General features: G+C 47.3%; 1 protein-coding gene across 1 annotated transcript; it reads right to left on the reverse strand.

Moving 5' to 3' along the window:
- Window positions 1-1,789: 1,789 nt before the first annotated feature.
- Window positions 1,790-11,782, reverse strand: LOC138844898 (solute carrier family 49 member A3-like). Its single transcript, XM_070054987.1, is given in 8 exon segments — window positions 1,790-2,117; window positions 2,238-2,395; window positions 2,507-2,659; window positions 2,816-2,931; window positions 3,003-3,063; window positions 3,065-3,145; window positions 3,553-3,629; window positions 11,671-11,782. Coding segments are annotated over 8 exon segments (1,086 nt in total).
- Window positions 11,783-12,843: the final 1,061 nt, after the last annotated feature.

Consider the following 12,843-nt stretch of genomic DNA (forward strand, 5'->3'; position numbering starts at 1 on the left):
GACCCAGATCCAGGAGTGTGAGGTGAGCTCCCCTCTTGGGCCTGGAAGACCCCATGTGAGCCTGGGGGTGCTGCACAGTGACCCAGGCCTTCATGCTCACAGATCAGAACCAAGACAGCATCACTGACAAGGAGAACCTTAAGGACGCCTCCACCTCTTTGGTGGGTCCCAGAGTGCGGCACAGCCAGGCCCCTCCTCAGCTGAGCCGGGAGGGGGGGAGGCTACCCCACTGTTGCTGTTCCAAGCAGCCGCTCTTAGGCTCTGTCCTCCTCGCTCTCTGCCTCAGGGCCTGGGGTGCGCCCCTGACCCACACCTGGGCACAGTGGGGGTCTCCCTGGAGAACCCTCTGCCCATGGAAACGGCAAACACCCAACAAGGCCAGGGCAGGTGTGAGGCCCCTTCCCCAGCAACCCCACTGCCTAACCAGTGGTAGACATGAGACCCTGCCCCATTCTGCAGCAGGAAAACCCGAGACCAAGGACAAGCTGGACGCCACGCTCCGGGAGGCCGGGGCCCATCCACCTCACCATGTTCCTGGACCTGTCTGGGGAGAAGCTGAGGGGCGGGTGCTGGGGGCACGGCCCCTCCTCAGCAGCCCTGGGTGTGTGTTGTTCTTGAAGTCCCTGTTTTCAACTCTGGAGAAGCCATGGGCTGGGACGCCAGCTCCCTGCCCACACCCTGGGCTAGCCAGCTGGGGACCCAGAGAGCAGTCACCCCCAGGAGGGACGAGCAGTACCTTTGGGACTGCTGCTGAGCCCTGGTCCTGTCCTGGAGCTGGAATGCAGCCCTGAGGTGTCTCCTGGGCAGGCAGCATCAACAAGAACTGAGTGCTGGGCTCCCAGGGGGCAGCAGCCTTCGCCCTGCCCCAGACAGAGGCCCTCGGTGCTGGACCCTGGCCTGTGTCCCCTTCACTCCAGCTTCAGGCCTCCAGGGGTCACCCTGACCCCTCAGAAAACTGACCAGGGGGTCAGTGTCCCTCTGATGATGGCTGTGTCTTTGGCCCCTTTTGTGGAGGGTGCTGTGTGCCAGGTGCCTCTGACCCAGTCAGATGCCCCTTGGGAACCTCCAGGGTGCCACCAGGTGCCACAATGTCCCAGGGCCACAGGCCTGCCCTGCGGAGGATGGGGGTGCAAGGAGAGCATCCACAGGTCTGCCCAGAGCACCCTACTGGGCACCCCTCCTCCCTGAAGCATCAAGCACCTACTGATATCCCAGGCCGACAAGATGATCTCAGAGCAGCCCTGGGCAGGCGCCTGAGGGGAGGCACTGGCTGGAAGGGATTTGGTTGGGGCTGGAGGCCATTGAGTGGCCAGGGGCACAGGGTTGCCACCCTCAGAGCCTCGCCCACAGCTTGGCACCCAGCGCACCCACTTCCTGGTACCCTGCCGCCCCAGGGCCCACAGGGCTAGACTCTAGACCCTGCTGGCTGGCTCATCCACAGGGATGGACTGCGGCTGGGCTCAGGCACAGGGCCTGAGCTGTCTGTGCACAGGGGCGTGGCGGTGGGGGTCGACAGTGCTGCACAAATGAACCAGGCCGGCTTCAGTGTCTGGGATTTACTCCCGCCCCGCGGTGGACAACATGCTGTGCATGTGGCCGGCAAGCTGGGCTACGAGGTGCTGAGCTTGGCCTCCGGAGGAGGAGCCCTGCCAGCAAGTTCAACTAGTATGGACCCCAAGCTGACCATAATGCCTACCCTCGGGGCTCCAGCCTGAGGCTCTGGTCACTTGCATGGGATCCTTCCAGCAAGGGCCTCTGCACACTGATCAGGCTGGACTCTGCCCTGAACTCAACCCCCAACAGCTTTCCCCCCAAGCCAGCACCTGCACCAGCCACCCTGGGTCTGGTCTGGCCAGACCCGGGTGTGCTGTGACTGGCTCTGAGCCATGGCCGGCACAGCCACGTTGACCCCCGCCTGCCTCTTCCGCTGCCCATCCTGAGCTGCCATCCGAGTATCCTGTGCCCCCGACTCCAGGACCAACAGTGCTGGGGCCTCAGGGGATGGTTCTGGAGCTGGCACCTGGTCCTGTGCTTCTGACATGTCCTGGGTGGAGGCGGACATGTCGGACTCGGCCTGCATGCGGCAGTGCGGGGTGTGGAAGATCACAGTGACGCCCCTGGGGAGGGGGCTGCATCCTCTCTGCCTGCTAGTTCAGGCCTGCACACAGCCCTTGCCAGGGGCCTGGGGCATTCGGCCCAGGGAGTGTAGGGAGTGGCTGGGGCACAGAGACACTCACCCCAGTATGAAGGCCAGGTCTGTGGCAGAACCCTTGCCCACAGGGTAGGGGCACTCAACCGTCAGCTCCGTGGCCACTGGCTCCACTGCAAGGCCAAAGAGCCCAAACAGGAAACAGACGGTGGCCAGTGCCAGGCACTGTCCCTGCAGCCGGGACACCTGGGAAGAGGGGGCGGGGCACAGAGGCTGTGGTCTGACGCACTCCCACCCTGGAGCAGCACTGGCTCAGCTGCCCACACAGGGGCTCTGCAGGGCTAGAGGGGCTCTCGCCAGCACGAAGGCCATGCAGGCCATGGAGGTCAGGCAGAAGCCCACCTTGACGGCCTCGGTGAAATGCTTGGTCCAATTCACGTACAGGCTGAGGACCAGGGCCCCCAGGGTCCCAGACAGGATGAAGAGAGCCCCACAGAGGCCAGAAAACTCCTGGGAGGGGGGCGGGGGCCATGAGGCCCAGGCAGGACACTGGGGCTCAGAGCAGCATGGAAGGGGGCGGCCTGTGAACCCCGCACCCAGCATCCATGCCAAGGGGCAAGGCATCTGCCTCTGCCAAGGGGCTCTCCAGGATTGCCCCACGCTCACGCTGGAGTAGCCGTGCACACAGAGGATCTGCTCCAGGAGGGCCAGGAAGCTGGAGAAGATACCCATGCCGCCCCCATAGCGCACAGCCAGGACGATGTAGGCCCTGTTCCAGGCGGCTACAGGGCAGGGCCTTCAGCTGGGGCCCTTTTGACCCGCCCCCGCCCACCCCACCTGGAATCCCCTGCACCTACCAGCTTCAGTCCATCCAGGAATGTCCCTGAGGTGGGGCTGACAGCCCTGGCAGAGGGCAGGGAGTGGGGCACAGTCCTCCCAGAGGCAGGCAGTGGCCGGCAGGCAGGCAAGGCCAGCAGGGACCATGTAAACACCGAGCTGGGGGAGGGTGTAGAGTCACCAGGTGGCCTGGAGGATACAGCTAGGCACGGGCTCACCCTGCTCTGGGTGCCCCACATCTTCCTGCCCCTTCCCATCTCCCCCAAACCCCAGCCTGCCCTGCTCCACCCTCCCCTTCCCCAGGGGATTCCAGGCAGAGCCTCCCTGGGCTCAGCTCAGCCACCCAATGGCCACCTGCACAACCCCAAGAGAAGCAGGCCCCACAAGCACCCATGTAGTGTCTCCAGACAGGTATGGACACACAGGGGTACCCAAACATGCACACAGAGACACACACCACACATGTGTAGACAACATATCACATATCACTGAGACACATGTGCACACCACACAATGCACAGACACATACATGCACACCACACAGGGGCACCCCACGAGTGCCTCACCATCAAAGGGATGTCCTCTCCCTTCCTGACCAGAGCAGGCGACAGCACATTGGCCACAAGGATGCCCAGGGGGTTTGCTGCAGGCACAGGGACAGAGAAGCCATCAGCCCAGCTGCGGTCAGGCCTCGGCCCAGACACAGGGAAAACCTCGGGAGAGAGGACATCACAGCAGGGCCCAGAGCTGAGCCCAGGTGGCCTTCACCGCGTGGAGCATGCACAGCTGGCTCAACCAACCCTCAACGGTGTACTGCTGCAGTGGGTGCAGTGTGGCATCGCGCTATGTGCTGCCTAAACAGGTCTGGCGGGAAGTGGCGTGGCAGCCGTGGTCGTGCTCCACCAGGGCAACTGCCCAGGGCAGAAGATGCGCGGTCAGAGCCCCATGAAAGTCATGTTCTTCTCTCTGCTCTCCGGCCTGTGCTGCTGGCCCATGGGTCTGCTTCCTCAAGGGTGGATATGAGACCTTGTTGGAATGTCATCAGTGTGGCATGGACATGAAAAGTGTTGCCCAGGAGAAGAGTGAGAGCAAGTGAGCCCTCTCAGCCAGTGTGGAAAACTAGAGGCAGCCTGCCTGTACCTGCCCTTCCTCTCTCTTGGCAGTGCCTACCATGCATCCGAGGGTGAGTCCCACATCAACCCACACGTCACCTCCGTTGCCCAACTTCCAATACAGCTCCCTGCTAATATGCCTAATCCAAACCACATGGATAACAATGGCAACACTGCCCTCCACTATGCAGTATATAATGAGAACACAGAAATAGCACAAAAGCTGATTCAACACAATGCCGATATCAACAGAAGAAATAAGGATGGCCTAACACCACCTTTACTTGCTACCCAAGAAGACAGACAATGGTAGAGTTTTTAATTGAAAACAAAGAAAGAGTTCATGCAGTGATTAAGATGGTTAGAACAGCCCACATGCTTGCTGGACAGGATAAACCAAGCAACACAGCCAGTCTCCATCAGGAAGGGGTTGATACATCTTGTCAAGGTAGCTCTGTACTCTCTTCAGAGAAGTATTCTGATCTTCAATATAGAAAGCTTTGCAACAAACGTGGGCTTGCTGATCATTCTGATCATTTGATTGCATTCTCATTATATACTGCATAGTTTGATTTGATTACATTCTCATTATATACTGCATAGTGGAGGGCAGTGTTGCACCAGATGTGGAAGACTTCAATTTATTTATCATGAAAGGACCATCAACTTCACCACATCTAGAAAGTGAAAATGATACTTTTATCATTCAAAGTTCTCAAAAAGAGCAAACAAAAATTATGTTTAGGAATTTCACCAAGATCATGTAACTGTGGTATCTACCTTAAGAACAGAAGATAAAGATGTAGAATCATCTTCAGATTCTGAGCTTGAAGAAGAAAGAAAAAATCTCAAAGCTAATGAAATGAAAGTATCAGGAAACTTCTGTAAATGTGATGCTCCTGCTGGTGTCAGTAATGATGATGGATTCATTCCACAAGGAAAAAGTGGAAACCCTGAAAACCAGCGAGTTACTATTAAGAAGAAGGAAAGATTTTATGAGGAACAGTTAAGAATGGAAGAGAAATATTGTAAAGAAGCAGAAGCGAGATGACAACTTGAATTGACACCACAATAAAAATGGAATTGATGACTTTCAAAGATGATTTTAATAAGGTGAAAGAACAGCATAATAATATCCAGAGTCATCTTTCTGGACAAGAAAGTACAAAAGAACCACAAAATAAACTGCAGATCCATCCTTCCAAAAAATTGAGGTAGAGATTGCTCCAAATGAAAGGAATTATGAGTTCCAAGAAGAAGAATCTCAACACCAAGAAGTGGAACAAGGGACACTAACCCACTGTTGGTGGGAATGCAAACTGGTAATGCCACTATGGAAGTCAGTCTGGAGATTCCTCAGAAACCTGAATATAACCCTACCATACAACCCAGCCATCCCACTCCTGGGAATTTACCCAAAGGAGATTAAGTTGGCAAACAAAAAAGCTGTCTGCACCTTAATGTTTATTGCAGCTCAATTCACAATAGCTAAGATTTGGAATCAACCCAAATGCCCATCAACAGTAGACTGGATAAAGAATTTATGGGACACGTACTCTATAGAATACTATACAGCAGTCAAAAACAATGAAATCCAGTCATTTGCAACAAGATGGAGGAATCTGGAAAACATAATGCTGAGTGAATTAAGCCAGTCCCAAAGGGACAAATATCATATGTTCTCCCTGATCGGTGACAACGAACCGAGCACGAAAAGGAAACCTGTTGAAGTGAAAGGGACACTATGAGAAACAATGACTTGATCAGCCCTTGTCCTGACTGTTGATGTACAATGTAATACTTTATCCCTTTTAGTATTTTTTTGTTCTAGTACTATTGGTTGAACTCTGTAATTAACACAAGTATTCTTAGGTGTTTAAATTTTAACTGAAAAGTGATGTGTGTGACAGAGATAGATATCTTTCATGCCCTGGTTCACTCCCCAAATGGCTGCAACACCCAGAACTGGGCCAGTCAGGAGCCATGAGCCAGAAACTTCTGGTCTCCCAATTTCAGGAGAGTATATGATTTTTATTTTAAAAATTCACACATTCTTGCAATTCTTTGAATACTAGGTCATGACTTAGATTTGACTTATCATTATTGTTGAGAGGAATATATGCTTCAGACCTTAGTTCATAAATTCTGAACTTAGTCTTATCAGGTTGTCCTCCAGCTCTTCAATTCTGTCTGCTTGCTTTTCAAAGCAATACTTTAATTTCCAAATTTCATACTCAAGCCTTCAAGCATAGTGTTCTAGGTGATTTTGTGACTTTTGGGTCTTGCTTCATGATTCTGCACGTGGAAATCCAATTTTCCCAGCACCATTTATTGAATAGACTGTCCTTACTCCAGGGGTTGGTTTTGGATCCTTGATCAAATATGAGTTGGCTGTAGATTTTGGATTGATTTCTGGTGTTTCTGTTCTGTTCCATTGGTCTATCCATCTGTTTCTGTGCCAGTACCATGCTGTTTTGATAACAACTGTCCTGTAGTATGTCCTGAAATCTGGTATTGTGATGCCTCCGGATTTTTTTTTATCTTTTATTTAATGAATATAAATTTCCAAAGTACGACTCATGGGTTACAATGGCTTTCCCCCCCATACCGTCCCTCCCACCCACAACCCTCCCCTTTCCCACTCCCTCTCCCCTTCCATTCACATCAAGATTCATTTTCGATTATCTTAATATACAGAAGATCAGCTTAGTATACCTTAAGTAAGGATTTCAACAGTTTGTTCCCACACAGAAACATAAAGTGAAAAATAATAGATGATTTTTTTTAAATGATGATGAAATCAGATCAGACCTATTGTCATGTTTAATCCCAGTGAGAGTCAAGTTGGGAATTGATAATTTCTTTTTTTTTTTTTTTACAGAAGATCAGTTTAGTGTACATTAAGTAAAGATTTCAATCGTTTGCACCTCCATAGAAACACAAAGTGAAATATACTGTTTGAGTACTCGTTATAGCATTAAGCCTCAGTGTACAGCACGTTAAGGACAGAGATCCTACATGAGGAGTAAGTGCACAGTGACTCCTGTTGTTGACTTTACAAATTGACACTCCTGTTTATGGCATCAATAATCTCCCTATGCACCAGTCATGAGTTTCCAAGGCTATGGAAGCCCCTTGAGTTCTCCGACTCTTATCTTGTTTAGACAAGGTCATAGTCAAAGTGGAGGTTCTCTCCTCCCTTCAGAGAAAGGCACCTCCCTCTTTGAAGACCTGTTCTTTCCACTGGGATCTCACTCACAGAGATCTTTTTGCCAGAGTGTCTTGGCTTTCCATGCCTGAAATACTCTCATGGGCTTTTCAGCCAGATCCGAGTGCCTTTAGGGCTGATTCTGAATGCCTCCGGATTTGTTTTTGTGGTACAAGATTGCTTTAGCTATTTGAGATCTCCTGTGCTTCCATATGAATTTCAGCATCATTTTTTCCAGATCTGAGAAGAATGTCTTTGGTATTTGTGGGGAGCAACTGAGACTAGACTAAGTTACTGGATTTAAGACTTATTCTATGCATCTGCTCTCCCACAATATGGCGCTGAGAGAGAGAGACCAAACAACCTCTACGCAGCTGCCTCATCAGTTTGATAAGCTGCAGGAGCTGATCCTGCTCCTGATTGGAGTAGAGCAGCGTGCTCGGCATGTGGGCAGCAGAGTTGGAATTGGTGGAAGAGGACTATAAAGGAGGAGAGAGACAACATGCACCAGGAACACCTGAGGAACATCTGAGCAGCCCCCGAGAGAGCCGGCCGGTGGTGTGCCGCTCCTCTGCGGAGGTGGGGGGCTGGCAGCTAACCTGGGACGGCGTCATTCTTCCACGAGTGAGGGAACGAACGACAGCAAACCCGGGAAGGGCCAAGCAGAAAAAAGAACAGCACAGGGTCTAGTGTCGTTCCTCCGCGAATGGGGGAGCGACAGGTATCTTGATTGGTATTGCATTGAATCTATAAATTGCTTTTGGGAGAATGGACATTTTGATGATGTTGATTCTTCCAATCCATGAGCATGGAAGATTTTTCCATTTTTTGGTATCCTCTTCTATTTCTTTCTCTAAGATTTTTGTAATTCTCATCGTAGAGATCTTTAACGTCCTTGGATAAGTTTATTCCAAGGTATTTGATTGTTTTTGTGGCTATTGTGAATGGGATTGATCTTAGAAGTTCTTTCTCAGCTGTGGCATTGCCTGTGTATACAAAGGCTGTTGATTTTTGTGCATTGATTTTATATCCTGCTACTTTGCCAAAATCTTCTATGAGTTCCAATAGTCTCTTAGTAGAGTTCTTTGGATCCCCTAAATAAAGAATTATATTATCTGCAAAGAGGGATAGTTTGAAATCTTCCTTCCTAATTTGTATCCCTTTAATGGAAATCCAAGACACTCTGGCAAAAAAAAAAAAAAAAACTAAATGAAAGATCTATGCAAGTGAGATCCCAGTAGAAAGAACAGGCCATCAAAGAAGGAGGTACCTTTCTCTGAAGGGAGGAGAGAACTTCCACTTTGACTATGACCTTGTCTAAATAAGATCTGAGTTGGCGAATTCAAAAGGCTTCCATAGCCTTGGCAAATCATGACTAGAGCTAAGGGAGATTTCTGACGCCATAAACAAGAGCATCAAATTGTTAAGTCAACAACAGGAGTCACTGTGTACTTACTCCTCATGTAGGATCTCTGTCCTTAATATATTGTGCATGAGAATTAATGCTATAACTAGTATTGAAACAGTAATTTACACTTTATGTTCTGTGTGGATGCAAACTGATGAAATCTTTACTTAATATATACTAAATCGATCTTCTGTATATAAAGATAACTGAAAATAAATCTTGGCCGGCGCCGCAGCTTACTATGCTAATCCTCCGCCTTGTGGCGCTGGCACACCGGGTTCTAGTCCCAGTCGGGGCGCCGGATTCTGTACCGGTTGCCCCTCTTCCAGGCCAGCTCTCTGCTGTGGCCATGGAGTGCAGTGGAGGATGGTCCAAGTCTTTGGGCCCTGCACCCCATGGGAGACCAGGAGAAGCACCTGGCTCCTGCCATCGAATCAGCGAGGTGTGCCCGCTGCAGTGTGCCGGCCGCGGCGGCCATTGGAGGGTGAACCAATGGCTAAAGGAAGACCTTTCTCTCTGTCTCTCTCTCTCTCACTGTCCACTCTGCCTGTCAAAAAAAAAAAAAAAGAAAAAAAAGAAAATAAATCTTGATGTGAATGGGATGTGAGAGGGAGCGAGGGATGGGAGGGGTGCAGGTGGGAGGGAGGTTATGGGGGGGAAAAGCCATTGTAATCCATAAACTGTACTTTGGAAATTTATATTTACTAAATAAAATTAAAAAAAAAAAAACCTATCCCTTGGATGAATGAAAAAATACAGCAGGGTCGTAAAATGGTTTGGGATCCAGTGTAGCCTGTTTCAAATCTAAGCCACACCACAACCAGCTGGTTATTTTACTTCTCAGTGCTGGCCTTTCTCTTCTCTGCAGTGGGGACAATATATATTACACAGCTTGGTTGTAAGACTGTAACTTTCCAAGATGAGCATCCATGAACAATACTCAATGAATGATAGGGATTATTATTATTGGCATTTTATTGATTGTGGCAAAACTGCATGTACTTTTATGTAGTTGTTGGCAATAGAAAATCTTATTTGAATTGCTTCTTTTTATTTGCTTAATATTTAAGCATCTTAATCCTTTTGAAATTCCAAAACTTATTGTTTGCATGTGGTGTGAGATAGAAGCTCTAATTTTATTTATTTTCTAAGAAACATTTGCATGATTAGTGTTATCTTTTCTGCACTTGCTTGAAATGACATCCTTACACTTTATCATAAAATAAATGTCTATGAACAACATCAATCTGCTTCTCAATTCTCAAATTTGCCTCCATGTACTTTTTTTTCATATGTATGTGATGATGTGTGTGTTGCCTTAAGGAACTTTCTTATTCTAAGAGTTTATCTTGTTCTAATTAAGCTGTAGAGTCCTTGGCTTCTTTTAGAGGAAGATGATCATACTGTAGAAAATGATGATAACTTCCTAGATTCCTTTGAAATATTTTCATTATTTACATGTTTACTTTGACATTTCCTTTAGCTAGGATTGCAGTGTAATGTTGAAAATGATCCCTTGCTTTTTTTCTTGCTCCTGGCTTTTATAGGAATGTGTTAATGAGTCATTTCACATATAATTGCTATAGGTTTCTGTAACAAGTCTTCATAAGGGACCAACACTGTGGGGCGGTGGGTTAAGCCACAGCTAGCAACACATGCACTCCAAATCCCAGGGCCAATTTGAGTTCTTGCTACTCTGCTTTTGATGCAGTAGAAGATCCCCACACACCATCCGAACGTGGGAGACCCAGATGATGTTCCTGGCTCCTGGCTTGGTGAACATTTAGCTAGTGAACAATGGATGGAAGATCTCGCTTTTTCCCTGCATCTCCCTCTCTATCCCTCTCTGTCTCTCTCTCCCTCCCTCTCTGTTACTCTGCCATTCAAATAAATAAATAAATCTTAAAAACAAAACAAAATGAAACCAAAAACAAGGCTTTATGAAACTGGAGACTTTACATCTAATTCTAGCTGGCCAAAAAGTGTGTTTCTTTACTCAACCATGGCTGTTAAATTTTATCAAATGCCTTTCAACCTATATTAAGACAGTCATGCTGGGTTTCTCTTTGAATTTGTTATCTTACCTGGTTGTATTAGTGGCTTTTTCTAGTGTGAAACCATTTCATTCTTCTTGAGTTAGATGTGGCTTGTCACAAAAGAGTTTTCTTTCAATTCATAGCTAGATTCAATTTGCTCATATTTTATTTAGGAATCTTAGAAAAATGAAATTGTTCCTTTGATTTCTTCTTTGTAGCTTTTGTTTGGTTTGATGTCAGAGTTAGGCTGGCCCCATAGAAAGTTCCTATTCTGTTAAACTGATGCAATTTTTCTCATAAATTAACCTAGGTGTGATATGGGGCAAGTTTTTGTGCCTGTTTTCATTTTCTTTTTGCTTATTGGGATGCAGTTTTATTATTTTAGAAAAAAAACAGGGAAAATTTTGAGAAGTAATAGAATTGTTTGATTGATACTTGTTTGTTTGGTGTTCCATCCTTCTCAAATGACTTGAATAAGTTGTCTTTTCATAGACTGAATCCTCTCTATGCCTTTTCTTTCCTCCTCCCTTGAATCTTTTGCTACTTGCTCTGTAATTGTTTAAGAGTATGGTAAAGCCTTCTTTGATGTTTGTGGATATTTTAGCTTTTCATATTTCATCAGATTTGCTGTACATACTCAGACACACACATTTGTATGTATCTTTGTAGCTTGATGCACAAAAATTCGTAACTATTGTATCTTTTTACTGGGTTTCCTTTCTATTCATTCTAAATGTTCCGCTTTATCCTTTTTGTTGCTGTCTACCTTTGTTACTTTTCTCTTATGATATTAATTATGCTCTACTATGAGAGTTCTTCAGAATGTTCATGGAAAATTCATTTTGTGAAAATTCTGTGTAAAGAATTCAAAATGCACAAAAAAACTTTTCTTTCCATTTTCCATAAACTTCTTAAAGTACCCTCCTCTGCCATTTTTCTAATAATTTTTGCTCCTGTCGTGAGTGCAGTCTGTGCTGCTTTGCTCACATTCTTTGACACCGAATGTATAGGTTTTTCCACACTGGCAATCATTTCTCCATATAACTGGGTGTCCTAAGATTTAGCTCAAGTCTGACACACCACAGAGCAGGTGTAAAGTCACAGGTTGAAGTCCCGTCCCTTGAAGTTGTCCCCACTTTAATGCCAGTGACAACTCTCAGGCTCCCACTTGGACTTCCGATCATCCAAGTATAAACCAGGGGGTGCACAGAACTTAGGAAATCATTGTACTTATTAACACCAGTTTATTTTAAAAGAACAGCTTGGGAATCACCAAATGGGAGAGCTGCATAGGCACGGTATGCAGTGTGGTGGGTGTCGCCCAACCTGGAAACTCTCTGACCCTACTGTTCAGAGATTTTGTTATAAGTGTCATAACATAGGCAGGATTGGTGAAATCCTTGAGTGTTGGTCTTTAACGCAACCTCCACCCTCTTCCCTGCCCTGAGACTGAGGGAAAGTCTCAAAGTTCCAACCTTGTAATCAAGCTCCAGTTCTTCTGACCACCAGTGCCCTTCCTGGAGCTGTCTGGTGCCCCTGCAAGAGTCACCTCACTAGCACAAAGCACACTTTTTCCCTTCTTTCACCCAGGAAATAACAAGGTATTCAGACACTGCCCCAGGAACTGGAGGCAAAGTGAGCATTTTGTCTTTCAGTTATAATGGGTCTCTTGTAATTTACATGTCCTTAAACCTTATTTTCAATAATTTAAAATGAACCTTTGTATTTTAAAAAGATATATTTATTTACTTGAAAAGCAAAGTGACCGAGACAGAGAAAGAGGTCTTCCATCCTCTGTTTCTATATCCAAATGATCACAACAGCTCGGGTTTGGCCAGGAGGAACCCTGGAGCTGGAACCTCTGACGGGGTGTTGCATGAGGTTGACAGGGACCCACGTACTTGGGCCATCCTGCCTAGCCTAGCAGACACATTAACAGGATGTTGGGTGGGAAGCACAGAGTTGCAGGGATTCAACCCAGGTACTTGGGTATGGGGTGCAGGCGTCCCATGCAGCAACTTAACTTTCTGTTTCACACACCTATGCTTTTTTCTTTAAATGACTAATTATATACTTTAATTTTACTGTTTTGT

Source organism: Oryctolagus cuniculus, chromosome 13 (assembly GCF_964237555.1).
Source record: "Oryctolagus cuniculus chromosome 13, mOryCun1.1, whole genome shotgun sequence".
Classification (NCBI taxonomy): domain Eukaryota; kingdom Metazoa; phylum Chordata; class Mammalia; order Lagomorpha; family Leporidae; genus Oryctolagus; species Oryctolagus cuniculus.